The 26,749-nt window shown below is 43.4% G+C and overlaps 1 protein-coding gene across 1 annotated transcript; it reads right to left on the reverse strand.

Annotated features, from left to right (window-relative positions):
* Positions 1-4,515: 4,515 nt before the first annotated feature.
* Positions 4,516-25,530, reverse strand: LOC140466500 (procathepsin L-like). The gene is made up of 8 exons (XM_072561981.1): positions 25,384-25,530; positions 21,845-22,024; positions 16,904-17,119; positions 13,748-13,830; positions 10,780-10,945; positions 9,783-9,948; positions 7,457-7,559; positions 4,516-4,910 (listed from the first exon to the last, which is right to left on the reverse strand). Exons 1-8 carry the CDS (start codon positions 25,528-25,530, stop codon positions 4,811-4,813), a joined length of 1,161 nt encoding a protein of 386 aa, XP_072418082.1. The 3' UTR covers positions 4,516-4,810.
* Between the last annotated feature and the right edge of the window lie 1,219 nt (positions 25,531-26,749).

The raw sequence follows: 26,749 nt of genomic DNA on the forward strand, positions 1-26,749 counted from the left end.
TGGGATGGGATTTGTTGCCGTGGCCCCAACCCTACTGTCACGCGGTATGATTTGGCTCCAAGACATTGCGGGTTAGCCGAAAGCCAATTATGACCACCTATCTACTCCTGAGGGACCCTTCACCCACCTGGAAGTCATTTTTTAAAAAAAAATAAACTCCTAAACAAGGCTTTAAATATATTTTGGTGATTATTGGAATGTTACACAAGAAAGTGAAAGCATTCAACATGAACGATGACGTGAGGACAGCGTGTAAATTTTGGACGAACGGTGTTATTTCGATATTCAGAGTTCAGGCTAACATTTAAATGGACGAGTGGACCTGGGAATATCATGTAATCATCACGTTCCATATCAGCCCCAGTTATCAGGTGAAATGGCATGCTTATAACTATCCTACTAACATTATCCAGGATTCAGGTCTGTCCTGGCCAGATGCCTTGCTTTAGCCCTTTACACAATACGTGGTAAATTAAACTGGAGCACGGGGCTCACGCCTTTCGAAGTTCTTCCGGGAAGACCCCTGCCGACAGTGACCACAAAACTCCCCACAGGTATAGCGCTACTCCTGACCCAGGAGACACTGCTGGATTACGTTCAAGCCCTTAATAGGGCCATTTACCTTAACCATGATTTGGGAAAGGCAGCAACGCCGACACTCCACCGTGAGTCAGTTCATACGTTCCAACCTGGGCATTACATAATGAGCTGAAAACGTTTTGCCGGAAAAGCACATCAGGTCGGTCAGCATCCAAAGATAAGGAGAATCAACGTTTCGGACATGAGCCCTTCTACAGGAATGAGGAGAGTGTGCCACGCAGGCTAAGATAAAAGGTATGGAGGAGGGCCTTGGGGGAGGGGCGTTGGAAAATTGTTAGGTTGAAGGAGGTTAAGGTGAGGGCGATAGGCCGGAGTGGGGGTGGAGGCGGAAAGGTCAGGAAGAAGATTGCAGGTTAGGAAGGTGGTGCTGAGTTCGAGGGTTGGGACAGTGACAAGTTCGGGGGAGGAGAAATGAGGAAACTGTAGAAATCTGAGTTCATCCCTTGTGCTTGGAGGGGTCCTAGGCGGAAGATGAGGTGCTCTTCTTCCGGACGTCGTGTTGCTATGGTCTGGCAATGGAGGAGTCCAAGGACCTGCATGACCTTGGTGGAGTGGAAGGGAGAGTTGAAGTGTTGAGCCACAGGGTGGTTGGGTTGGTTGGTCCGGGTGTCCCAGAGGTGTTCTCTGAAAGGTTCCGCAAGTAGGCAGCCTATTTCCGCAATATACAGGAGGCCAAATCGGGTTCGGGGATGCAGTAAATGATGTGTGTGAAGGTGCAGGTTTAATTTGTGGTGGATATGGAAGGAAAAACACGACGGCTGGAGGAAGAGCGCCTCATCCTCCGCCTAGGAACCCTCCAACCACAAGGGATCAGCACGACAGCTTGAGGAAGAACGCCTCATCTTCTGCCTCGGAACTCTCCAACCACAAGGCATGAACTCAGATTTCTCCAGTTTCCTCATTTCCCCTCCCCCCACCTTGTATCAGTCCCAACCCTCGAATTCAGCACCACCTTCCTAACCTGCAATCTTCTTCCTCACCTCTCCGCCCTCACCCCAATTCCGGTGTATCACGCTTACCTTAATCTCCTTCCACCTATTGCATTTCCAACGCCCCTCCCCCAAGTCCCTCCTCCCTACCTTTTTTCTTAGCCTGCTTGGCACACTCTCCTCATTCCGACAGAAGGGACCATGCCCGAAACGTTGATTCTCCTCCTCCTTGGATGCTACCTGACCTGCTCTGCTTTTCCAGCAACACATTTTCAGGTCTGATCTCCAGCATCTGCAGTCCTCACTTTCTCACTACATAATGATCAATTCACTGGAAAACGATTTTCTCATCGATTTAGAAAGACCCATAACTGTTATTTCTGACAACCCAGACAACTGTCAAATTGAATAGAAAACCAGCATGAGACCTGCTACAAGCGAGCTCCACCGCAAACGGCAACAAACAGGAAACACAGCCAAGGTCAGCTCCGCTCCCTGAGGAAATTCTCGCTGATCGCCTCTATACTAATCATTTATCTCCTCACCCTGATCATCCTGCCACGGGATGATTGGAACTGGGGGCAGGTAGTGAGAAATTTTAGGTGTTCACGAGTTACGGGTCAAGCAGATTCGATGTTGTGTGTGCGCTCATGCCTCCATGCACTCCCAAGAGTGAATTCCCCTGAAACCCATCCCCTTCAACGAATCAGAAATCAATGGCGGCTGGAACGCGACAAGTCCCCGAAGTAACCTCTCTCAGCTTGTCACCAGGAATGGAAAGTTACGGGTGTAAATGTTTGGCCCACTGGAAACCCGCAGGGTACCCATTAAACAAACTTTAGGGATGGGTCTTCGCTTATGCAACCTTACCAACGATACTCCGGCACTACCCCTCACAGACTCGACCAGACAGTGCAAACCCCTGTAATCTACATCCTCAAAAACAGCCATCCAATCAGATGGAATGCCGGCTGGCGCCAGTGCATGAACTCGTTGCTCCTCACTCCCGCAGCAAGGTGGTCCACAGGAGAAGACAGTTTACTGATCCTTCACGTCCTCAACGTTACCATCCAAAATGCCACCTTCACCAAAACCTAGAGAGAGTTCCAGACCGACAATTTGAAAATCTATAATGGTATCTATGCTATTTGTGGCCCCAAACATTACCTTTCATTATCCTGACCCAGGAGCTGTTATGTTGTATATGCTTTGCAGTCTCATTTGCATATCATTCCCTGTATTTCCCTTTGCGCCACCACCATATCACATTATCCTCACCGATCTTGACCTGGTTCTCTCTATCATTTCACCCAATTATGCAACCACTCGATTCAAAACAAAAACTCATCAGCTGGCCCCCACCTTGCAGGAGGTAGCCAACGACCAGCTGAATTTCAAGACTGTTGGCATCCCCAATGGCACCCTGCAAAACTGGATGATCCACGACTATCTGCTGTTCGAGAAAGTGGGCGCATGCACCCTCATCGTTTCCAATTGCTGCACTTAATTACCCAACCCCAGTGAGGACATCAGTAACCCAGCCTGGCGTATCCAATGCACTACCGCTGTACTGCTCAACCAAAAACCAAATGGGACCTATGGAACTGGGCAAGAACTGTGACAGTTGTCCTGGAGCACAGCCTTGCGACCGGGATTCATATTCGTCATTACTATCATTGTCGATATCGCACTTGTTGCATGGATATTAAAATGCGTTTAAATCGCCAGCGTTTGTCCTCCAAGGTGCTACCCCGCCCCCTTACCATGCATCAATGAAGGCCCACTCGAACAATCACTTTGCAACCGACACGGAATATGCAGCTTTGGACTCGTACTCCATATACAACCCAACTGATGCTGCCCCGACGGCGTCAGATAACCTTCTGGTTCTTGCGACACACCCTCTTCATCTCAAACCCAGTTCTCAGACAAAAACAAAAAAAGGAGGAATTGTCGGAGAAAAGAAAATGAACTACTCTGCGTGCCACTACTTGATTGCAGAAGCCATGTCGGTTGTTAACTAAACACAACATACACAAAATACCTCAACTTGACGACAACGAGCTCAGTAACAAAACAGCAAAACAAGCCATTTTCTAAACAGCTTCCAGACTCAATGAATACACTCCTGAGATGATCTGACAACAGTATTCCTAGCTCACAATAGCATCATCTCTATCGAAGTGATGTGAGGACATCCCCAGTCTCCTCAAGTACTGAACCCCACAAAGCCTCCCTAGACTGACTGACACCTGATACGACGGAAGGTTGCACACCACCCTGCATGAACATTGAAACGAGGATACTGGAGATGAGCATCTGCACTAGACGAGGAACGGGCACCCCTGTTACAATTACATTGTTTTCCATTCAATATAATTTAATTCATATTGTCTTGGAATTAACAATGCATGACGATGAGCACGGATGTAAAACTATGCACACTATTTGTATCTACAGCACGGGATAAAGAATCCTGGAATTATCTGTGCAGTATGTCCATGCTGTACCACTCCTAGCAATATCTCTTACCCATGATATCGTCAGAAATAAACCAGTAATCGTCTATTTCCAAGATCTGTGTGTGACCTCTTTTTGACATTTACGATTCTCCACCAGTATTGCTTTGTCATACTTAAAGTACTCAGTTTTCCAGTTTTTCCATTCAGTGCCAATCAATAGATGAAATTGCATATTCGCATTTGTCTGAACTGAATCTCATCGGGACACTCCCATTCTACAGTCTGGCCAGCTTAACATGTTTCCAGGAGAGTTTCTGGTTAGACTCTGTTCAATTAAGCCTTAATGTCCTCAACAACCCCATTGAATTTATTCAGTAACGGTGCTGTTGTCAAAAAACACAGACTCTTCACATGTTCTGTGCATTTGTCTACAACATGTTTGGACAAGATATTTCATAGCAGTCAACACAATTCATTAGGCACAAAGCTAAATACATTCCTTTGGAACAAACAACCTCTGAAAATGATTGCTGGCAGCCTTTATTATATTGTTGGTCATCAGCAGTACATGCAGATTATTGTCTTCTACAAGCTGGAGAATTTATTTATTCTATCATTTACAGTGGCTATATGTATCAATCAGACAATGCCATTGGTTTTATATGAAGCGATAGAAATGTGCAAACATCGTTATTATTTCACTTTTTAAATTTGCAGCAGACAATTAAAGCAATGTCCTTGAATGAGTCAGCATTATCAGAAATGGTCCGGTTTTCATTCAGCTGGGATTGATGAAGCTCTGTCTTATCAGTTGGCTCGTTACACGATAGGGTACCGCACAAAACTGGCAATTCCACAGTGATTACCTCTATCCTTAGCAATTTTGATGTACCCGTCATCACCCCAGTCTGTTCCCCAGCTGGAAAAGAAGAAATTCGATTGGTGTTAGAATCAAATTCTGATAAATGGGACATGTTTGGAGAAGCAGCTGTTTTAACTCTGGTATACAATTGGAATTATTATAGGGACTGAATTCTGGAATTACTGAGCTAGACAATGAGTTGGAAAGAATAATTTGCATCAGGCTGGAAAGAGACAATTGTTTCCTTTTGCATCAATTGCTGATCTGTACAGTACGTATGGACTCACTACAACATTTAAAATGACGTGAGGTGAGATCAATATCAGGAATAGGTCTGCAGCTGTAGTAGATATGAAGGGGAAAGTGAATAGGGACGAGTGAGAGCTTGAAATATGGCCTCTTGGAGATTTCCTTCTTGCCTTATGGAAGATGAGATTTTCTCAGTTTTTTTTTACCATCATCGTTTGGAGATTGCCTGCCACTGGATCGAGTCTATGCAGAGCATGAGTTGATTTGGGCACAGGTTATCCAGTGTCTCCTAAACTGCAAGGATACTTCGGCCTTAAAATTTGTTCCATATCCGGTTACCCTGCCCAAATCACATTTCCAGCTTTACCAAACTATTCCAGCACCCATTACATTGTAATACTATCTACCTTATTAAACAACAATGTGTATTTTTTATAAGCTACCCACATACTGTTTCTTCTGGGAATTCTGGGAAATCATGTAGAAATGTGTGTAGGTGTCAGTGTGTGTGTCTGTCTGTGTGTGTGTGTGTGTGTGTGTGTGTGTGTCTGTGTGTGTGTCTGTGTGTGTGTATATTCACCCGAACCACAGGACTTATTTAATCAAAAATTTTGTATCCAGTCTGGACCTGAAGATGTGACTGCTTCTTCCAAATATGGCTGCCGTGATTGTAATAACAGCAGCCAGCGACGCCTCATGGAATAAATCGCTGAAAGGAGACAGACGGTGATAGTTGATGGAAAATATTCATTCTACAGTTCAGTTACTAATAATGTACCGCAAGGATCAGTTTTTGGATCCACTTTTGTTCGTTGATTTTTATAGAAATGAACTGAATGAGAGCACAGAAGGATGGTGGATTAATATGCGGATGAAATTACGTTCGTTAGAGTTGTGGACAGTTACTAAGGATGTATGGATTGCAGAGATAAGTAGATAAGCTGCAGAGCTATGACGAAAGGTGGCAAATGCAGTTTAACGTGGTAAAGTGTGAGGTGATTCAGTTTGGAAGGAATCCAATGTAATGGGCGAATGTTCAGATTCGTGCTTGTGTAGATGAGCACAGAGATCTCGATGTCGAGGTACATCGATGTTTGAATGTTGCCTCCCAGATTGATCGGGTGTGTTAGGCAACATTCAAACATCGATGTACCTCGACATCGAGATCTCTGTGCTCATCTACACAAGCACGAATCTGAACATTCGCCCATTACATTGGATTCCTTCCAAACTGAAGGCATTTGGCGTGTTAGCTTTGATTGTTAAGGGGATTCAGTTTCAGAAACAGGAGGTCATGCTTCAAGCCGTACTAAACTCTGTTGCAACCACTTTCTGGGTAATATGCACAGTTTTGGTAACCATATTACAGGAAGAATGTGCATGCTTTGGAACGGGTTCAGATGAGATTTACTGGGAAATCGCCAGTAATGGAGGGAGATAGTAAAAGGAAAAGCTGAGGGAGTTAAGGCTGTTTGCGTTTGGAAAAAGTTTGAGAGGTGAATTAATTGAGACACATAAGTTTATGAAAATATTTGATAGGTTGGATAGAGAGAGGCTTTTTTTTCCCTTGAATGGCGATGGCTGGCAGGAGGGCTTTAAAATCCATAGAGATAGATATTGGACAGGTGTCAGTGGTAGTTTCTTTCCTCAGATTGTTGTAGGGGCTTGGAACTCTGTCTGCAACAGTAGAGGTATTGCCACATTTCAGAATATTTAAATGGTCATTGACCAGGCATATGTACGAGAATGGAATAGTGTTCATTACATGGGCTTCAGATTGATTCCACAGGTCGGCGCAGCATCGAGCGTTAAAAGGCATGTACTGGGCTGTAAAGCTCTATGTTTTATGTTCCAGAATTGGGGCTGTTAATCTGATCCCATCAGTGCTCTAGTGACAAGTGATTCGAACTTTGTCCTTGTTTCCCTGTGAACAGGTTGGACAGTTGGGTTTGGGATCTGACTTTGCCGCCCAATTCCCCAGTAAATTGCTTTTTGTTGTGCATAGCTGTTAATTTTAACAGTATGTTTTTATTTTGTACTGGTAAGTTTAAAAAATGATTGTGATTCAGGAATAATGACACTCTGATGCCTGCCTCTTTATGAAGCAATACTTCAGTCAAGAAAGGTATACTTGTAAGTGCAGCGTTTCTTGATGGTGGGACACCGGACTCAGACATAGTTTTAGATATCATCTCAGACAGCACAACCATTAAGCATTCACTTCTGGATAAACACAGAGTTACGTGCTCGCTGAACAGATATACAGGTTGCAGCAAAGAGACAGGAAATTCATTCCATGCCACTGTCCCTTCTCCGTCTGTGATCAGGTGTTTGTTATTTCAAAGAGTACGGACCTGTTTTTAACCAGCCAATACTTCATTCCATCCTCAATTCCAAAACCAACCACCAGCACTTCATCGGTTACATATCCATTGCAATTTTCATCATAGTAAACTCCTGTAAGGAGACACATATTAAATGGTTTATCTGTGAAACATTTAATTCGTCTTAATTTAGCTTTGTTTAATGAGCACTGACATGTCTGTTTGTACTAACTGTCTTCAAATTGATCGTCCTCACTCTGCACCATTACATCTGTTGACTTAAATTAATGTTTCCCAATGACATCGCCTCCGCCATTCTCACTTCCTCTCGGCACATCCTTCAGAGTCATAGACCTTTATCGCGTAGAAATGCTTCGATCTGGTCGATCGAAATAGTCCATGCTGAGCACATATCCTCAAGCAATCTCGTCCTATTTTTCAGCACTTGGCCAATATCCCTGTAAACCATTCCTATTCATCTACCCATCCAGATGTCTTTTCTAATGTTGTATTTGTATCACTCTCCACCACTTCCTCTGGTATTTCATTCCAGACACGTACCATGCTCTGTGTGAAAACATTGCTCCTCAGATACCTTTAAATCTTTTCCTTCTCACCTTAAACGTACGGTCTCTAGCTTTGGACTCTCCTCCTCTTTATTCGTCCCATACCCATTATTGTTCATGAACCTCCATAAGCTCACCCTTCAGTCTCTGTCGTACCAGCGAACAAGGCTGCAGCCTTCTCAGCCTCGGGCGAAAGTGAGGAGTACAGATGCTGGAAATCAGAGTCCAGATTAGACTAATGCTGGAAATGCACAGCAGGTCAGGCAGGATCTGAGGAGGGAGGAAAATCGACTTCATCAGGAAGAGCTGGTGCCCGAAACTTGATTTTCCTCCTCTTCAAATGCTGCCTGTGCTGCTGTGCTTCTGCAGCAAAACTCTAAGCTAGACTCAATTCAGCCTCACTCTAACCCTCAAATACTTCAACCTTTGCTAAGTCCTTGTAAATATTTTCTGGATCCTTTCAAATTTAACAACATCTTTCTTACAGCAGAAAGTCCAGACTTTAACATAAAATTCTAAAACTGGCCTTACCAATGTCCTTTGCAGCTGGAACATGACATCGCAAAGCATATACTCAATACACTGACGAATGCTGCTTCCACTCCCCTGTCGACGTGTGACTCCAAAATCATGGAATTATGCACGCGGGCCCCGAGGTCTCTTTTTTTTTAAAATAACACTCCCTCAGGCCCTGAAACTTTCTGCATACATTTCTTTACCTTCTTTAATTGTCTCCTGTCCATTCCGGCTGGCACTGGACCACCATCCCTTTTCTTATTTAATTTCCTTGTTCCACCCAATCACAGACTATCTGTTTTCCAATTGAAGGTCCGACCTTGATTACATTCTTCCATTTTTTAATAATTTTTGCTGTTGTTTTTATATCTTGCTGAGATTATTTTCGGTGTAGAAATAATTTACCAGACATGTGCAGAAGACACTGAACATGGTACCTGACCGTGTGAAATATCGGTTTGCTGCCATGTGTGTTAACACATTCTGTTAACTTACAAAATCCTACACCTGGGGTAATGAAGGATCTCCACTCTGCATTCAGTATTTTTCGGGTTTGTCTCCAATTGTGGGTTGTACAGTAGAAGTGCTTTGTGATTTGAAATGTTGATGGAGTCAATAGGGAATAGTCCTGCACATGGAGACGACCTGTGTCATCATCACAAGGAAGCTGTGCAGGCGTCCACCTCCCTGTTCAGACCACCGTCTTTGCAAGTCATCTCGAGTCGCCACACGAGAGGAGATCAAGAACAGAATAGAAACAGCTGCTGAGAGAAGAGGTGGAGCAGAGAGTGAAAGACTCTCAGAGGAGGCCAAGAGATTTCAAGTCGAAGGTCTCGCCCTTCCTCTTAATCCAGATACAGTGACTGTAGCGTCTTCGGTTTACAATCAATAAAACGCTGACATGTGCAGGCACTCAGCAGCACATCAGGACAGTTACACCTCACCGTCAGTTCTCTTAGCTATAGCACAACGTTTTGAGCTATTTACATCACTCCGAATGGGAGCAGGTCCATTTCTCATTACCATTCATGAGCTCACCTTGTAGCATAGTCTAGCTTTAACGAGATGATATCTGACAGAACTGGACGGCATGTAACACGAGAGGAGTGTAGGGAGGAACAAGGATAAGGGTCATGGTCCATGGTGAACTTTGCAGTAATATTAATACCAAAATAGTAACTGTAAATGTGTCTGTAGATTTATGATTTCTAATACCTTTTCTTGAACAGTCGATAATCTGATTGAAAGACATCATACAGTACTCTGCGACTTACCTCCTTTATAATGTTGAAAGGATTTCAGACTTGCATTAATCACAGCAGTTATCGGTCCTATCTCTCTCACTGCTTGTTCCAATGCTGCCTCGCCTCCCCAAACCCATTTGTGGGCAGTGATTTTAGCAGCAATTTTATCTGATTCAAATCTGCAGTAGTCTCCAGGCTAAATTTTAAATAAAATGTTCAAAAGGAATACTCATTAAGATCATAATAAAGTTATTTTTTCTTTGCTTGACTCGTTTCTGCATTCCGACTTTGGCAGCCAATTTAGTTTCCCAAATCTGTGCGATATTTGTTCACTATTTGTTTAGAAAAAGGCACATTTTGCGTGACCTAGCACGAAAACAAACTGTTTCTTCTAACTCGTCCACGCCCGTCACATATCCTGACGTATTGTACTCCCATTTGCGACCACTTGGCCCTGAACACTTCCAATCCATATACCCATCTCCGTACCTTTTTAATTTTGTAATTGTACCAGCCTCCGCCACTTCTTCAGGGAGGTCTTTCCATACATTCATGAAACTCGGCGCGAGACAGTTACAACTCAGATCATTTTTAGGGTTTTCTTGTGTCAAACTTAATGTTTATTGCTCAATGTATTCGAAACATTCTACACTGAGACCAAGCAATGGTATGACAAACGACTTGAAATGTGAGAAAATAAAAAAAAAGTACTTTGCCTTGACAAATCAATATCCCAATCAAGCTCACCATCTCGTTAGCTCATACCGAAACAACATTAGAAAGAGTTGAGGCCCTTCACAGTTTTCAGTCGACTCATCTGAAACTTGTGATCATACAGTAGTGAATTAAATTCTTCACATGCAGATAAACGTTTCCCAAACCGTCAATAGTGACATCATTCGAGTCATTGGATTACAATTAATTTGTATTAGTCTCAGTGCCTATTCAAATATTTCCCCTTTCATTTTAAGGCTCTGCTCTCTTGGTTTGGACTCCGATCCCATGGCTAAGGCATTATGCTCTTTACCCGATTCATGTATTTCATGATTTCATAGACCTTGATAACTCTGCCTCTGTTCCTCCGCTTGGAGAAAAGCCCCACCCTATTCAGTCTCTCCCGATAACTGTAACCCAATCCCAGCAAAATCATTGTCAATATTTTCTGCACCCTGTGAATGTTAACAACATCCCCCCTTTAACAGAGCAACCAAACTCATGTACAGTTTTACAAAAGTGGCCTCGCCAATGTCCTGGACAGCTGCAATATGAAGTCCCAATGCCTGTATCAATGTTTTGAACAATAAAGGTAACCACGCAAAATGCCTCCTTCACCATCCTATCTATCCTCGGCTCCACTTCCAGTGAATTATACACCTGCACCCCTCAGCCTCTCTGTAAATTCTTGCATGATGGAAATGATGGAATATATTGATTGTCTAAAGTATGGTCTCAATGCCCGTGTTTAAACGAAAATTGGACAATTATAAATGTGCTGATTTTGCTACTCTCTGATGGAGTAAAGATTCTGGTCAATAATTTTCAATTACTTCTCAACAATGTTGCAGTTACTTCAGTTTCAGGACACAGGGCAGAACATGATGCCAACTCTGGGGTGAGATTGATACTGGGAGAGATATCGAAATGGGTGGGTGTGTGTAGCAGGATGAATTGCCACATCCACCCAGATTTAAATTCAAGATGGCTTAAAATGTAGTTGTGGCAGACTGCGTCAGCGTTCATTCAAACCTGGCTTGGAGAAGGTGTGATGAGTTGCCTTGCCAGAACATTTGCAGAATTTTTGATCGGTACTATTCTGTTCGAGAGAGAGTTCAAGGCTTTTGACCCAAAGTCGGTGACGGAATGACAATAAATTTCTGAGCTGGGATGGTGAGTGATTTGAGGGGATGTTGCAGAGGGTGGTGTTAATTGTACCTACTACCCTCCTTGGCGGAAGTTGCCTTCGGTTTGGAAGGTTCTGTCTACAGTCCATCAGTCAACTTCACAACTGTAGCTCGTGGATTGTTCATACTGCTATCACTTTGTGATGATATTGAAGGTAAGTAATATTTGTGGCTTTGATGCCAGACAAATGGAGTGAATGACCTGGATGGTGTCAAAACTACTCAGTGTCAAAACATAGAACACTGATCAGTGCAGCACATTGCAGGCCCTTCAGACCCCAATGTTGTGCCAAATATTTATCTTAATCTAAGATCAACCTAAATACACACCTCTCCAATTGCTGCCGTGCATGTGCTTGACCAGCGGTCGCTTAAATATTCTTAATATTTCTAACTTTACTAACAAAGCTAGCAGTGCAGTCCACGCATCAAAACCTCTTTGTGGAAATAACCAATCTCTGATATCTTCCCTTTGCTTTCTCCAGTGGCCATAAACGTATGACCTCTCCTGACAGCCTTTTTCCTGGGTACACGACTCTGGTTACCTTCCACTTCTTTATCCAAGCCATTTATAAAAAAAAACAACATTCCTTAATCCAAAATCTTTATCCAAACAATCCAAAATCCTATATCTGCGAACATTTTTCAGTACCTTGCTGACCACAGACGTAAACCTACCATACAGTAATTTCCAGGTTTTTTCCCTATTTACTTCCCTGATGAGAAGTACAATATATGCCTCCCTCCAAACATGAATAACTACTATGGAGAGGTTGGATTCAAAGATCATTCCCAGATGTGCAGTAACCTAATTCCTCACTTCTCGTAGGAAATGTGGATATATCTGATCTGGCCCTCGAGATTTAATCATACTCATGCTTTCCAGAATTTCCACCAAATCCACATTCTTAATATCAATCTGCTCAAGCCTATTAAGCTCTTCCACAGTATTCTCTCTAACATCAAGCTCCCTCTGTCTCATGAATACTTAAGCAAAAAAACTCATTTTGCTTCTTCTCTACCTCGCCACGCTCAGTGCTTAAGTTCCCTCCACTGGCTTAGATCCAGCTTATGCTCGCTCAGATCATTCTCTTATTCCAAATGAACGTGTGCAAAACATTTGGATTTTTTTCAAATCCTTCCCGCCAGGGCTTTCTCATGCCCCCAACCAGTTTTCCGCCGTCCATTTTTGCGTTCTTTCCTTTCGACCCTGTAATCTTCAAAATATGCGACAGATTCTCTTCTACTCTTGTCATCCAGGGCTCCTTCCCTTTACAATTCCACACCGGTCTCATTGGGACAAAGTTATTCAACATAGCAAAAAAATGCTCCACATTTCTGTTGTGCATTTCCGTAAAGCAATTTTTCCTAATGTACACTCTACAGGTCCTGTCTAAGAGCAGTAAAACATCCCGTCCCCAGATTAAATTCCCTCTCATAAAGTCAGTTTCCATTCCTCCCCATGGCGACCTCAAATTTGAGGCATTTATGCTCTCTGTCACCAAAATGCTCTGCCACTGAGTTATCTGGCACCTGGCCTGGCGAATTGCCTCGCACCAAATCCAATATGGCCACCCCAGTCGGCATATCTACTTATTGCGTCAGGAATACTTCCTGGAAACACCGAACAAAAACATCTCCATCCAGATAATCTGCACAACGGATTTTCCAATTAATATTGTGGAATTTCAAATCACCCTTATCAGCAATTCTGTTATATCTGCACGTTTCCAAGATCTACTGCCCAATCTTTCTAATGTCTGTAGGAGACAACCAATAAAATAACTGTTTCTTTCTTTGTTGTCGGAGCTGCAGTCATCCAGGGAAGTGGAAGTATTTCACCATATCCTTGCCTTTTGTTTAGTTGATGGAATGGCTTCAGAGATGTTGATAGTGTGCAATTCAGTAATGGTTAAATTCTCTCCCATGTTGGATTATGTCTTTGCCTGGCACTTGTCTGGTAAGAATGTTATTTGCAATTTATCTTCGCAAGTGGAGATATTGTCCACACTTTGCCGCATTGGACACAGATTTCTTCAAAATATGATAAATTCAAATGGTGCTGACAATCGTGTAGACATTCCCCCTGCGTACCTTTTGTATTGAAGACCAGTGACGAAGCAGCTGAAGATGGCTTTACCAAGAAGGCTACACTGAGGAACTCCGATCGACATGTCCTGAGCAGAAAGACATCAAATAACTGCAAACACCTTCCAGTGTGTTCGATATAATTACAACTAAAGGAACTTTTTCTTCCCATTCCCATTCACTCCAGATTTTCTTGGGCTCCTTGATGTCACGTCATGCCTTAATGGAAAGGGGTGTCATCCTCACTTTAACACTTGAGATCATGTCGTTTCCCCAAATGTGGAGTGTAAATTAGGGACTAAAGGTGTCATGAATCACAAGCCGAGTATTCGTGCTGGAGTTCAAACTGAGGCTGCCAAATTGGCAATTTATAATACTGAGCAGTTCTGATCCCAATGCCAATATAATTCATTCAGCGGTGAGTGAGGTGCTCAACATGAGAGGACAGCGACATGAAAGTGTGTTCAGAATTGCTTGTAGATTTAGCGGTCTGGAAATATCAAGTACCAGTTGAGGAAGGGTACACCTGCTGATATGTGACCTTACTGCAGCACACCCCACCCCAGCCAAACTCACTCCTACACAAAGCTGTGTTGTGATCGTCACCTCCACTCCTCTCACTCAATCACTTACTGTTGGTCTGTTACCCAAGATCACTGCCAGGCCTCAGGTTGTTGTTGTACGCAATGTTACTGCCTTCCTGTTGAGCAGGGCCACTGGCCTCTGGCTGGTAATGACCACTCCTTGGTGATGTCATTTGTGCAAAGCCCTTCTCTTGTCCAGCTCAGTGTCCGAATGACAATAGGTACACTGGCGCTTCATGAAAAGAGGAGACTCTGTCAATGTCGACTTGCCAGCCAGTGAGTGAGAGGCCATCACCTCCATAAAACATAGCCAGAGAATAGGTTTAGTTTAGAGTGCTGCCCAGTCACCAGATCATGTATTTCTGTCATATGAAGAGAGTGTTTCTTTCGTTCAGTTGTTTATTTGGCCAATGTAACGCTGGAGTTTGGAGTACAGAGTGGATAGGCAGACAATGAACTTAAAGTCTGCGTGGCCTCAGGAACAATTCAACAGTGTTGGCACAAACCCAAAACAAAAGCGACAGCTGTCCTGGATAATAACGCACAAGTAATCTACAATGAGTCCAGACATGAAAGTGTGGAAGAGCTGGGGTAAGTGCTTGAAGAGTGAACTGAAGAACAAGGTGAAACTGTGTGGCATTGAGACAAAGAGCTGGGATTTGCAAGCAAGAGGCTGATCCCAATCAAATCCAATACTCGGGGCAATTGTGATGTGTAGAAAGACAACAACGGCTTCTGGAAGAACAACATCAACCGTAAAGCAAATTACGCAAAAAAGACTTCTGAGTATCGATTCAAGCCAAGTTTCTTAATTACAGCACAATATGCCAAATGTCAACCCAGGAAGTTGCACGGTAAATGACATTCCTAAAGAGTAAACATCTCTCTTAACAAAGGATCATATTTACACACAGACCTACCAACGACCTGAGCACATAATTCGAAGATTTCTTATCAAACGTTTATAACTTCTTATCTCTCACAGTCCAAACGTAAATTGTTCCTTTTCATGTAAAATTAGAGTGACTGACCAGCCCAATGGGGTACATGGGAGAAGGAGACAGACTAAAATAGTTACCTTTATTCCTGACTCTTCAGATCTGTCCTTCGCTGTGTTAGGATGTTAACTGTTGTAGTGGATGGTGCACGTCACCGTCTGAAGGACAGAACATGCTGAATGTTCCGTTGATTCAGCTGAACGTCACATCCAAGTATCAGAGAATCCACAGAATGTAGAAAGTGCCCATTCGACTCTACCGTATCCCTGGAACACTACGTCTCCCAGGGCTTACACACGTAACCTATAATTCCATGCGCACTATAGTTAGCTTAACATAGACAATCCCCCAACCTCCACATCTTTGAACTGTGGGAATGGTGAGCATTAATTCACAGAAATGGAAGTACTCTTAACTCCTCAGACACATTGTACGAGGTGTTGTGTCAAGATGTAGGAGAGCATTCCAAGATAAGGTTGAGATGACTTGGAGTGCGGAAAGATTATATAGTCCTTGCTCAGTGCTCCATCATGGACATGCTGGTCAGGCATGTGTCCCCTTCTCTATCACCGTCGGAATGAAAGTCGCCCAATCTTTGGCAGCATCTTGACTCCGCTGATGCCTTGGTTAGAAGGAGGTCTTGATGGACATCAGCAAAGTAGATGGCACTGATGCTGCTGGGCATGACATTTGTCCAAACACGATTCTGTTGTTACCACGAGGCTGCTTTAGATATCGCTTATTAATGCAGTCACTGCAGTTGCTGCCGGATCTTGTAATGGGCCGAAGCTGCATTGCTTCCTCCATGAATCTGTGATGGCGACCTGCACTGACAGGAACCCAAACTCACGTTCTCCTAATCTCCATGAATCTGTGCTGGGTACAGATCATGACAGGAACCCGAAAACACATTTCCCCTCTCTCCATGAATTTGCGCTGGACAACGATACTGACAGAACCCAAACTAATCTTCACTCTGCCTCAATTAATCGATGATGGATGCAGTAATGACAGGAAACCAAACTCACCTTTTCTGCCTCCATGAATCTGAGCTGGATACAGATACTGATAGGAAACAAAACTCACCTCCGCTTTGCCTCCATGAACCTCTGCTGGATGCAGACACTGACAGCAAACTGACCCACTTGCACCCTACCTCCATGAATCTGTGCTGGATGCAGATGCTGCAAAAATCCTAGACTCACCTGCACAGCTAATTTTGTGAATCTATGATAGATACAGATATTGCCATGAACAAAAACAGAGCTCATCTGCTGCCTGCACGAAACTGTACTGGATATGTACACTGCCAGGGATTTAGACTCATCACCGCCTGAGCAGCCATGAATTATCGTCAGGACAGGAGCCATCAGGAAACCAAACTCTCTCGGCTATCTCCGTTGTGAGTCCATGCTGCTCGACACATTCACAGGTTTCGCTGCTCTTCACCAAGAGGTAATTAAAATAAACTCCAAGAAAACTTACAAGCGAACACAGACAGGACCGAAGAAATAAAATAAAACGAAATGAGAATGAATCCCGACTCCACCACAATCTTACGAGAAGTCTTGGGGATTTACCTTTCCTATGTAAGGGTAAGTTTCAGCAGAGTTGATGCCTTGAAATTGAATCACTGTGTCAAAGGCGTCCAATGCGGTTGAACCAGAGCAGCTAGGTACGTGTCGGCAGTCAATCAGATTCTGTTCACTGAGAGAAACCAGGTTTCCATGCCGTTTTGCCCACTGTCCTTCTATGCTACCAGTTGCACTGAAAGCCCAGGAAGAACGACATTGACCCTAGTGTTGACAGAAATATAACCACATTAAATCATATTGATCGAAAAACGATATCCAGTTTGCATCTAAATTCATTTGGAACACATTCTCACACTAAGGCTCTTAGTCTAAATGTTTGTTCAAGTTTCTCAGAATTGCATGGAATCTGTGAATATCGGTGTGCCTGGGTTCGGATTTGATTTGATTTATGTATTGTCACGTGTCGCGAACAACAGTGAAACCCTTTGTTTATGAGCAATATAGGCACATGATAGTACGCGAGGATGAAGAGATCAAAAAAGACTTGGACAAATGGTACATTGCAGAGAGTGGGCACAAGGCAAATTCAATGTCAGCAAGATCAGTATGATTTGAGCAAGACAGGCTCATAACCGTCTAATCACAGCTGGGGAAAAGCTGTTCCTGCAGCTGCTGGTGGATGTATTCAAGCTTCAGTATCTTCGACCTGAAGGAATGCATGTAAGGAATACATTACCGGGATGAGGTAGGTCCTTGATGATGTTGGCTGCCGTTTAGTGGCAGCGAGATGTGTAAGTGGAGATCATTGATAGAGTATTCGGTTCTATAATGGTCTGGGCTGCGCACATAACCTTCTGTAGTTTGTTATGATCCTGAGCTTCGCAGTTGTCATACCAGGCCTTCCGATCCCAGACCGTATGCGCTCAAAGGTGCAACTGCCGACGTTAGTGAGGGTACTTGTGCACATGTGAAAATTCCTGAGCTCTCTGAGGAAGAAGAGGCGTTGTTGTAAACACATGGTATTTTCCAGAAAGATTGTCCATTATGGTCAGCCTAGGAAATTTGAAATTTTCAATTCTCTCAACCTCATTCCCATTGATGTAGATGGAAGCGTGTTGTTCTCCTTTCTTTCTGAAGTCAATTGCGTGTTCATTCATTTTACCAAAATTGAGAGAGAGAGAGAAGCTATTCTCATTGCACCACGTAAATGATCCCTCTATCTCCCTTCTGCCTTTTCATCCATCGTTGTCAAATTTCCCTCCTGTTACAATGCTGTCGTCAGTGAATGTATAGATCGTGTTCGTTCGGGATTCGTGGGTGTAAAAGGAGTACAGTAAATGGCTGAGCATTCATTATTTGGGGACGCAAGTGGTGAAGGTTATTCGGGAGAAGGTGCAGTTGCCTATATTCAATGATTGGTATCTGTGGGTCAGACAGCTGCGAATCCAGTTGCAGACGATAGAATCATGACCAATGTCACAGCGTTTTGAGTTCAAAGTGGAGAGGATAAGAGTGTTGAAGGCAGAGCGGTAGTCAATGAGCAGGAGTCTGTCAAAAGTGCCCTTGTCCAGATGTTCAAGGTGTGCAGGGCGAGAGATATTTCACCCATTGTGGACCTGTTACTTTAATAGGCAAATTTTAAGTGACTGAGGCAGGCAGGGAGAATGGAGTTGATGTGGACCCTCACCAGCTTTTCGAAGCATTTCATGATTATTGTGCTGAGGTCACTGGTCTGTATTCATTAAGGAACAATGCATGAGTTTTGTTTCCTCACTTACGAAGGTGATGGTGGTCTTCTTGAAGCAGGTTGGGACTTCAGCTTGGAGAAGAGAGATTTTGAAGATGTCGGAGAATTTTCCACGAGCTGGTCCAAACTGGAGCTGAGTGCCTGGCGGGGACAGTATTTGGGCCAAGCAGCGTCCTTAGGGTTATTCCCAGGAGGACTGATCTGATTTCTATAGCAGTGACCAACAACTTGAAGCATTGACATGGAAGAGGATTATTTGATTTTGAAAAGTCTTCTTACTAGCAAAACTTGTCTCATTATTCAATTTCCTCTCTTGACAAGTTCACGAAATGCATTGGCTACAAGGGAACATAGCATAGCTCTCCGAGAGGGACAGGATGAATGCTGTTTCCGATTGGTTATAAACGACCATGGTGTTCGATCAGAACAAATAACATCGCAGGGCAAGATGCACAGGCTCCAGTTGTATGGGCCTTGAGCATGAACGATGGCATCTGGCATTTGCTCGTCCCCCGTCCGGGGATAAACCACAGTCTGGTGCCGAGGTGGGGAGTTGTCCTTGAGTCTGCAATCCAGAGACTTGGTTTCAACAGTCTTTTGGCTACAAAGTGACCAGTTCGGGGATTGGGAACTGTTGTCACAGGAAGAAGACTTTGCAATTCTTCACCTCTGAGGACTGTGCGTTGAGAGGTCTGGGAGATTGCAGGTGTGTGCGAGGATGGGTGATAACACTATCTGCAATGGTGTATAAAATGAATCTTGGATGGGTAGGGATTCCATCAAGTCGTTGGATGAGGTGTGACGGTGTTAGCAGCACAGCCTTACCTCTGCAAACCTTGCTCCTCCTCCTTCTACATGCGACACCAAGCTCTCAGTACACACGTTGGTCCGATGTGAACATGTCATTGGGCATCATGGTGGTGCAGTTATACTAAGACTTCTCTCCACCGAGAGAGAAACAGCCAAGTGGAAGGTCAAGCTAATACTACTTATCGAAAAGGAGCAAATAACGTACGAGGTTTGTCACGCTTGTCACTAAACTTCATTTTCCTTCTTTGTCTCAGATTTAATGAATACCAGTTTCTAGGTTGGGCAGGAAGGATCGGACTCATTGTTGCAGCCTGTGAGCCCTGCAATGGTTTGTTCAGTCAGCCTCTCAGCATTTTTGTCTGGCGAGCCTGAGGGAGCACTGACAATGCTGAGCAGAACTGGGCAGCAGTTTGGAGGTGGAGGCTCAACCACTTCTATGATATCTTGAGTCTGGGTCTTCGTAGTGACCTGTGTGTGCCTCCTCCTCCAGCAGGGCACTGTCCCTATTACTTGTGATTAGAAAGTGGCACCTCTACTACAAGCCTGTGGAGCAATTGGTGATGGGGTACAGCGTAGTGCCCATGGCTAGCAGACGCTGAGGGTGCTGGGCCTGTTTCTTCATGGCAACTCCCAAACTGTCCTTGGAGGTTAGATGATTCATTTGATTGGGTATCTGGGTCCCCGCAATGTATCTGCATCCCTGTCGTCTTTCAAGTGTACAACCCTGTCTGCTGCATCTGCTGATTTCTGGTACATGTAGATATTTGCCGACACCACTGTCTCTTCTGCCCGTACCGGGTCGCTGGCAGCCCTCCGAGTGCTGTGGGAAATGACACAGTGAGGGGCTTTCCAGACTATACTCCCACACCCTCAATAGCTCACATTGCCAGGGAGCTGGTGGTGTGTGCTGGACGCAGCCTTACTGATATTTCCTCTGAGGCCGCAATACTTTGATGCTCAGAGAACAAGGAGGTGTCTTGTTTCCCTCTGGAGCTAGAGTAGATGCTGATGGAACCGACAGAAAACGAGATACAGATGTTTCTGGGACTAATGCAAAGACACACTGAAGAATTAATGAGACTGACAGAGTGCTAACAAAGCAGTGATGAGTGGTATTTACTCGCCTAGTAGAATGTGGGTGTATCATGTTTTCTTGTGAGAAACAGGAGTTACTCCTCACAGGCTGAGGAATCTGGTGTCAGACACCTCTCCACCAATCGAAGAGCTTTCTGTCCTCCGGTGTTCTCTCATCTCCTGGAATGACAGAAAGGGAAGGATTGAGAGAGAGATTTAAATTTGGCATGGCCCTTGGTGTTGGTACATGACGGGAGTTATTCCGAGGTAGTGAATTGGCAATTCCGATGCGATGTTAGTTTTGAAGATGAGGAAGATGTCAGTGACAGCATGAATCTGGGTAGGAGGGGCTGCTGAGGCTGGGATAGGGTGAGTCGGAGGGGGAAGGTGGGTGGTCACAGCGCTTCTGACACATAGCATTCTTATGGCAATGTTGGTTGTTTTTCTGTACCATTCTCTGGCCTGTTCGAAAACATTCCTATCTGAGCAGGGCAAGGCTACCATGCTCGTGCTCATGTTGGTTCACAGCAGCTTTTTCGTGATGGGTCAGCGCCCAGGATATCGGGCACTAATCATGAATCTATTGAATTGCTCCGGGAAGAATGTGTGGGAAGATTAGACTCGGAGTGGATATGTGGGATGTTATAGCTGCATTGACGGAGCTACCGAGATGCTTTTGATAACGATAGTGAGAAATCTCACTGAGCCTCATGGTGTTCTCGCACCCAAACATTCAATGCAACTGACACTTAGTGAATTACAGTATAATCCGATCTTTTACAACTCCCATTTGTACACAATATTTCATATAATTACCAGCAGGCTCTGACCTCCTGTCGTTCAGCCTTGTCCAGTTGGAGAGAATGATTGAGAGAGGTACAAGGCCCAACAGAAGTGAATGTGGTTTTAAAATTTGGGGTGTCGAGCATATGATCGAATATTCTTTGAATAAGACTGGACATGGTATCACAGGGAAGCTTGGCACTGCAGCTCGCAACATTACCATGATTGAGTTGTACCAATTTACATGTGAACTTATATTTTTTACAGCGGAATTGTACTGGTAGACTTCAATTTTACAATTAAATCTAACCATTGAATTTGTTTTTGCAGTAAGATTTCTCTAGATATTATGAGTAAAAGCACGAACATTATCATTGATACATATACCATGCTCCCTTGAATACCAGGAAACAAATGCAACAAGAAAACAGGAGAAGCAATTTGTGTTAAAAATGATCTACTGAAACGGAGCCTTTCCTAACAATTCCGACAAGCTGATCAAAACGTCCAATTCTGTTGAGAAATTAATGTCTGCACTTAATAATCTTGAGAGCTTTTCCTGATTTGTTTACCTGGTTTTTCACTGGAGTAACTAAACCTTCTCTTCGCCAGTCAACAGTTGCAGTTCTTCGTTTAAAGTAACTTTCTTTAGATGCATTACTTTCATCTGTTTCATCAGCTTCAATTTCAGTCATGTTAACAGCTTCGATTCGGCGATGTCCATTCATGAGCTTATTGAACTCTTCATTGGTCTGAAAATTCAAACACATTGGTGAAATGATTGACTTTTAGTGGTGATTATGTCGGAGAAGTGTCAATTAAGTAAGAGAGCTACATTCTACATAATCGCTGACTTTAGCATGAAGTGCGGGGAAAGCAATGAGGGCATTCATTACTCGTGTTTAATCTTTAACTGAATAAGTGAGCAGCAGGCAAATAAGTGGCCATCCATTTCGTCCCAATCCAATAAAAAGCTGTGTGAGAAGGCTCGAGCAGCTCAAATATCTCTGCTCGATCGTTCAATTACCAAAATGGCAATTGCTTTATACATGTGTTTCATTTCGCAAGAATCAGTTCGATAATGGTCTATGATCATTAAAACCTGACAGGTCAATTTCATCATGGAAGGATAGGTTAACTCACCTCAGATTGGTGGGGTTTATTGGTGTTTGAGATGAACCTTCCCAATCAGGAGGATTTCACATTCCATCACTGGCCTGATCTGAATTCCGGTAACACGTTGGTCTTGAGTTGGCCTCATTGCCCATGGACTATTAGGTTTAGGTACGAAAATGAAATTGCTCTTTTTCAAGAAGATACTGGATTGGAATGGTTAGAAAAGGACCAAATTTGGTGCTATCTATCATCAAATATCGTATCATCAGGAACTTTGGATATCTCCATACCAAACTCAGCTTGCAAACTGGTAGTGAGTCATCTGGTGTCTCTTTTTGATGGGTAAAAAGGGATACATGTCGGTTTGAAAGGGGAATGAACATGTCCCATCCTCTGAGTAATAAGCGTGGCCCTCGGTACATGCAACAGTCAGAGTTGCGCCTGCCTTTTTGATGGCTATATGGAGCATGCCTTGTTCCAGTCCTACTCTGACCCCTGTCAAAGTTCTGTCTCTGATGCATTGATTGTTGCTTCCTACTCTCACCCAGAATTAGAAATAGTAATCAATTTTACTCCGAATTTCCACCCTTCCTCCAACTTCACCTGGAATCTCTGAAAATCTTCCTTTCCTTTCTTGAGTTTAGTGTTTCCATTTAAGGGCTAGACCATCTACTGTCTCCCACAGTTACGTTGAACTACGTCTCCTCACACCCTGCGATCTGCAAAGATTCCATTCCATTTCCCAGGTTCTCCACCTGTACTGCATGTTCATCGGTGTCACCACCCACTGGGGTGTTTGTAACATCTTCGTTTTTCCTTACCTAAGGACTCCTCTCAATGCCGTTGACAGGCATTACAGCTGTCTTACTCAGTTTGCGCAATTGTTTCCTCCCCCATAAGAACATAACAAATAGCAACATGAGTAGACTATTGGCCCCTCCACCTTGCTCCATCATTACATTCAGCCTCTCCCTATCGCTCAAATCCTGCAGTCCTGCCAAAATACTTGTAAATCTTTTCTGACCCCTTTCAAGTTTCACAACATCTTTGCGAGTGGAATGAGACCAGACTTGCACGCAATATACCAACCGTGGCCTAACCAATGTCCTCCACAACAGAAACATGACCTCCCAACAGCTCTATTCAATAACATGACAAATATAGGGGAGAATAACAAACGCTTTCTTCACTGAACTATCTTCCTGCAAAGACATTCAGGCCTCAGAGAGAAGGAATTCCTCTTCATCTCGATTTCAAAACGCTGTCCATTTATTGTAATTCGATGATGTCAAGTCCTAGCCTCTCTCATTCGTGTCAACATCATCTGTGCACTCACCCTGTCAAACCCAGTAAGAACATGTAAATTTCAAAGGGATCACCTGTCATTCTTCTAAACCCCATTCACTAAAGTCCCAACCTGGTTGGTCTTTACTCACAGGACAATCTTTGGTGCAGTTGTTCCCCTTCATCCCAGAAGGAAAATAGGATTATTTCTGTCTTCACTTTCCATAATCCCATTCTCTGCTTTCTGTTTAGCGAATAAATCCTCAACCAATGCCAATATGTTACGCATTTCACCATAATCTTTTATTTTCTTTAGCAACAGCTGATGTGGCCCTGCATGAAATGTCTTTTAAAATTGCAAGTGAACACAATCTATTGGCTTTCCTGTGGTTAAAAAAAAGTGTTGCCTGTTTGTTCACTTATTAACATTGTGTGCACATAGGTCCAGCAAGTTATTAAAGAGGCAAAATATATAGTTGCCATTAATGCAGAGCAAAGACAGCATCAAAGTGGGGAAGTCTTGTTGCGATTGGACAAAGTCAGTCAGACAGCACAGAGGGCACTGTGATTAGCATTGATTTCACTCTTTGCGGAGGAATATTTGGAAGGAAAGTTGAAGCAGGTTAATCAAAACTATTCCTACGAAGAAGAGAGTTATCACGAAAGAAACAGTTTGACAGACTGTGCCCACTCCTCATGAAGGATGAGAAGGTGGAGTGCTGAACTTACTGAAACAAATAAGATTCGAAGGCGCTTGACAGGGCTAATGGTGAGAGGATGCTTTTCTTGATGGTAAAGGTGAGTACAGAACAATGTCCTGGCATAGACATTGACGCTACTATTTACTTATCTATGTGACTGAACTCTGTGATCTGCCTGTATTGTTCGCAAGACAAAGCCTTTCACTGTGCCTTGGTACACATCACATTAAATTCAATTCGACTCAAAATAATTCAATTAAGTTGAATTCAGCTTAATTCAATCTAATTCAATTCAATTCAAGTCAATTCAATTCAAATCATTTCTTTTCGATTCATGGGATGCTGGTGTAATGCTGATGTCATTAGTCACATTTTGTTTGAAGTGCCGAGAACAGGGGAAATGACCAACTGTCCTGAGGAGCAATAATACAGAGAGCAGGATTATTCTTTAATATGTTTGGAAAGCAAGTTAGTTTATCTGCTGTGGATAAAGTTTAGTCAGCAATAGGTAGGACAGAGGCAGAGATCCAGCAGTCTCAAGAAGAATATTATAGCCGAAGGGAGCAGCCTCCACAGTACAGAATGCAACTCAGGCGTCCAGACTTCATAATAGACAGCATCGATAAAGGCTCAACAACACAGAGGTGTATCCATGGTGTGACTGCCGTCCATAGAGTGTGCTCCAGCCAGCCGGTGCTGTATAATGCAAATTAGTTGTACAAAATATGATCATGCAAGTGAGCAGAAATTGTAAAATTCAGGGGATGGCCAGTCATTAGAGTTGTCTTCCAAAAGAGAAATGGAGACTTGAGTCATTGAATATATTCAAACTTGAGCGAGATTATTTTGATTTCCAGATGAGTAACGGGTAATGGAAGCCTGGAATGAGAAGGAAGGAATCAACAAATTGGAGTAAAGTGAGATCAGTCATTGAGTGTACTGAATGAGTGAGTCAGCTTGGGGGACCAAATGACCAAGTGCTGCTCCTGTAGCTGAATATAACCTTGTACCAGCTTCACAATTTCACAATGACCGGCATCAAATAGATCGTAGACGATATATCCTGTACACACCAGATCTCCAAACTTGTTCATTCCCAATTTAGATGTGCGTTTCCCCAATGAGTGCTCGAGGTTGTGTTGTTCGATGTATCTCATATTGTCCTCCCATATCATTCTCCTGTAGCTCTCCTCATCCTGAATAAACAGGTTAATATAATTAGACTCCAGCTTCTTTCATTCATAAAATAATACAGAAGCATTAGAAAACGGTTTGTGAAATCTGAAATAACATTTTCCTGTCAGGATTCATCGTCCCACCCAGATGTGAAAATGATTACTCAGGTTCCCCAGACCCAACTCAACATAACGCACCCACAGCAAAACCTGTCGAGCTGCCAGTCTGAGAGATTCATGCTGAAAGTGAATTAAAATTAAATAGCTGAACAAGAGTCCATGCCTGAAGCAAGATTAGGCCAGTGGCAAGCATGGAATTCCTTGCAAAACAACTGTGGCCACTACATGGGCAATTACTGTCCATGTATGTATCTTCTTAACCTGTTGTGTGAGAGAACTGCGTTAAGCTGCCAGCATAGTAAACTGGGTTTCGGCAAAGAGATGCTTCATTGAATGGGCCGCTTGGAAAGATCAGACGGCTCCCCCATCCCTCAGTCTCCAAGATGCCCACTTACAAATGCCTCTTCAACACCAAGAATGGATCTTAATCTTCTAGAGTCAGATTTGTGTTTTTTGTCGTAAATCCAACAGGACTGCAGCGGGATCCTAGTAAATTAAGATAAACCAAGTCGCTGCTGATTCACTTTGTATTTGGTCAGTTCATTAATGAAGATAGAAACTTGTAGAATACCATTGAATTTCAAGATCAATATTTTCTCAATGTCACTTCACTCAGCAGATGCCTCTCATTGACTGCAACTACATATTCTCAATCTCTGTCAATTGTGTGCAGTCCATTCTTATTCTGAATGAGCTGAATAGTACAGACTCTCCTTTTACCTTGGTGTACTGGTTCCCACGTTGTGATTTCCAGTTTTTCCAGTCTTCGTCCAATTTTGAATCAAATGTGTCTGTTGAGACTGCAGCCAGAATAGATACCTCCACACTGCACAGCAACAGCCAGACGTTCATGATGCACAACCTCATACGCAGGACCAGTAGGTTTTAGATAGGGAGTGGGCAACTATCAAGTTAGCTGTTTCCTTATTCTGAGAAGAAACAATACACATTGTACAAATAATACAAACAATCAAAAAACATTTCATCCAATGCTGAAAGTTTAATGTAATTCACCTTCACGAGACATCGTCTGTGGACTGGAATCTTCCAGCACGAGATTGATCAAATTAATGACGTACCA

This window comes from Chiloscyllium punctatum, chromosome 43 (assembly GCF_047496795.1).
Source record: "Chiloscyllium punctatum isolate Juve2018m chromosome 43, sChiPun1.3, whole genome shotgun sequence".
Classification (NCBI taxonomy): Eukaryota; Metazoa; Chordata; class Chondrichthyes; order Orectolobiformes; family Hemiscylliidae; genus Chiloscyllium; species Chiloscyllium punctatum.

Bases quoted from the DNA above. Each gene is read 5' to 3' on its own strand.
- LOC140466500 (XM_072561981.1), bottom strand. From the start codon at position 25,530: ATGAGATACATCGAACAACACAACCTCGAGCACTCATTGGGGAAACGC. The intron at 13,831-16,903 runs GTAAATCCCCAA...CTTTCTGCTCAG, and splicing joins CTTACCCTTACATAGGAAAG to GACATGTCGATCGGAGTTCC. The intron at 7,560-9,782 runs GTAAGTCGCAGA...GTCTCCTTACAG, and splicing joins CTTTCAACATTATAAAGGAG to GAGTTTACTATGATGAAAAT.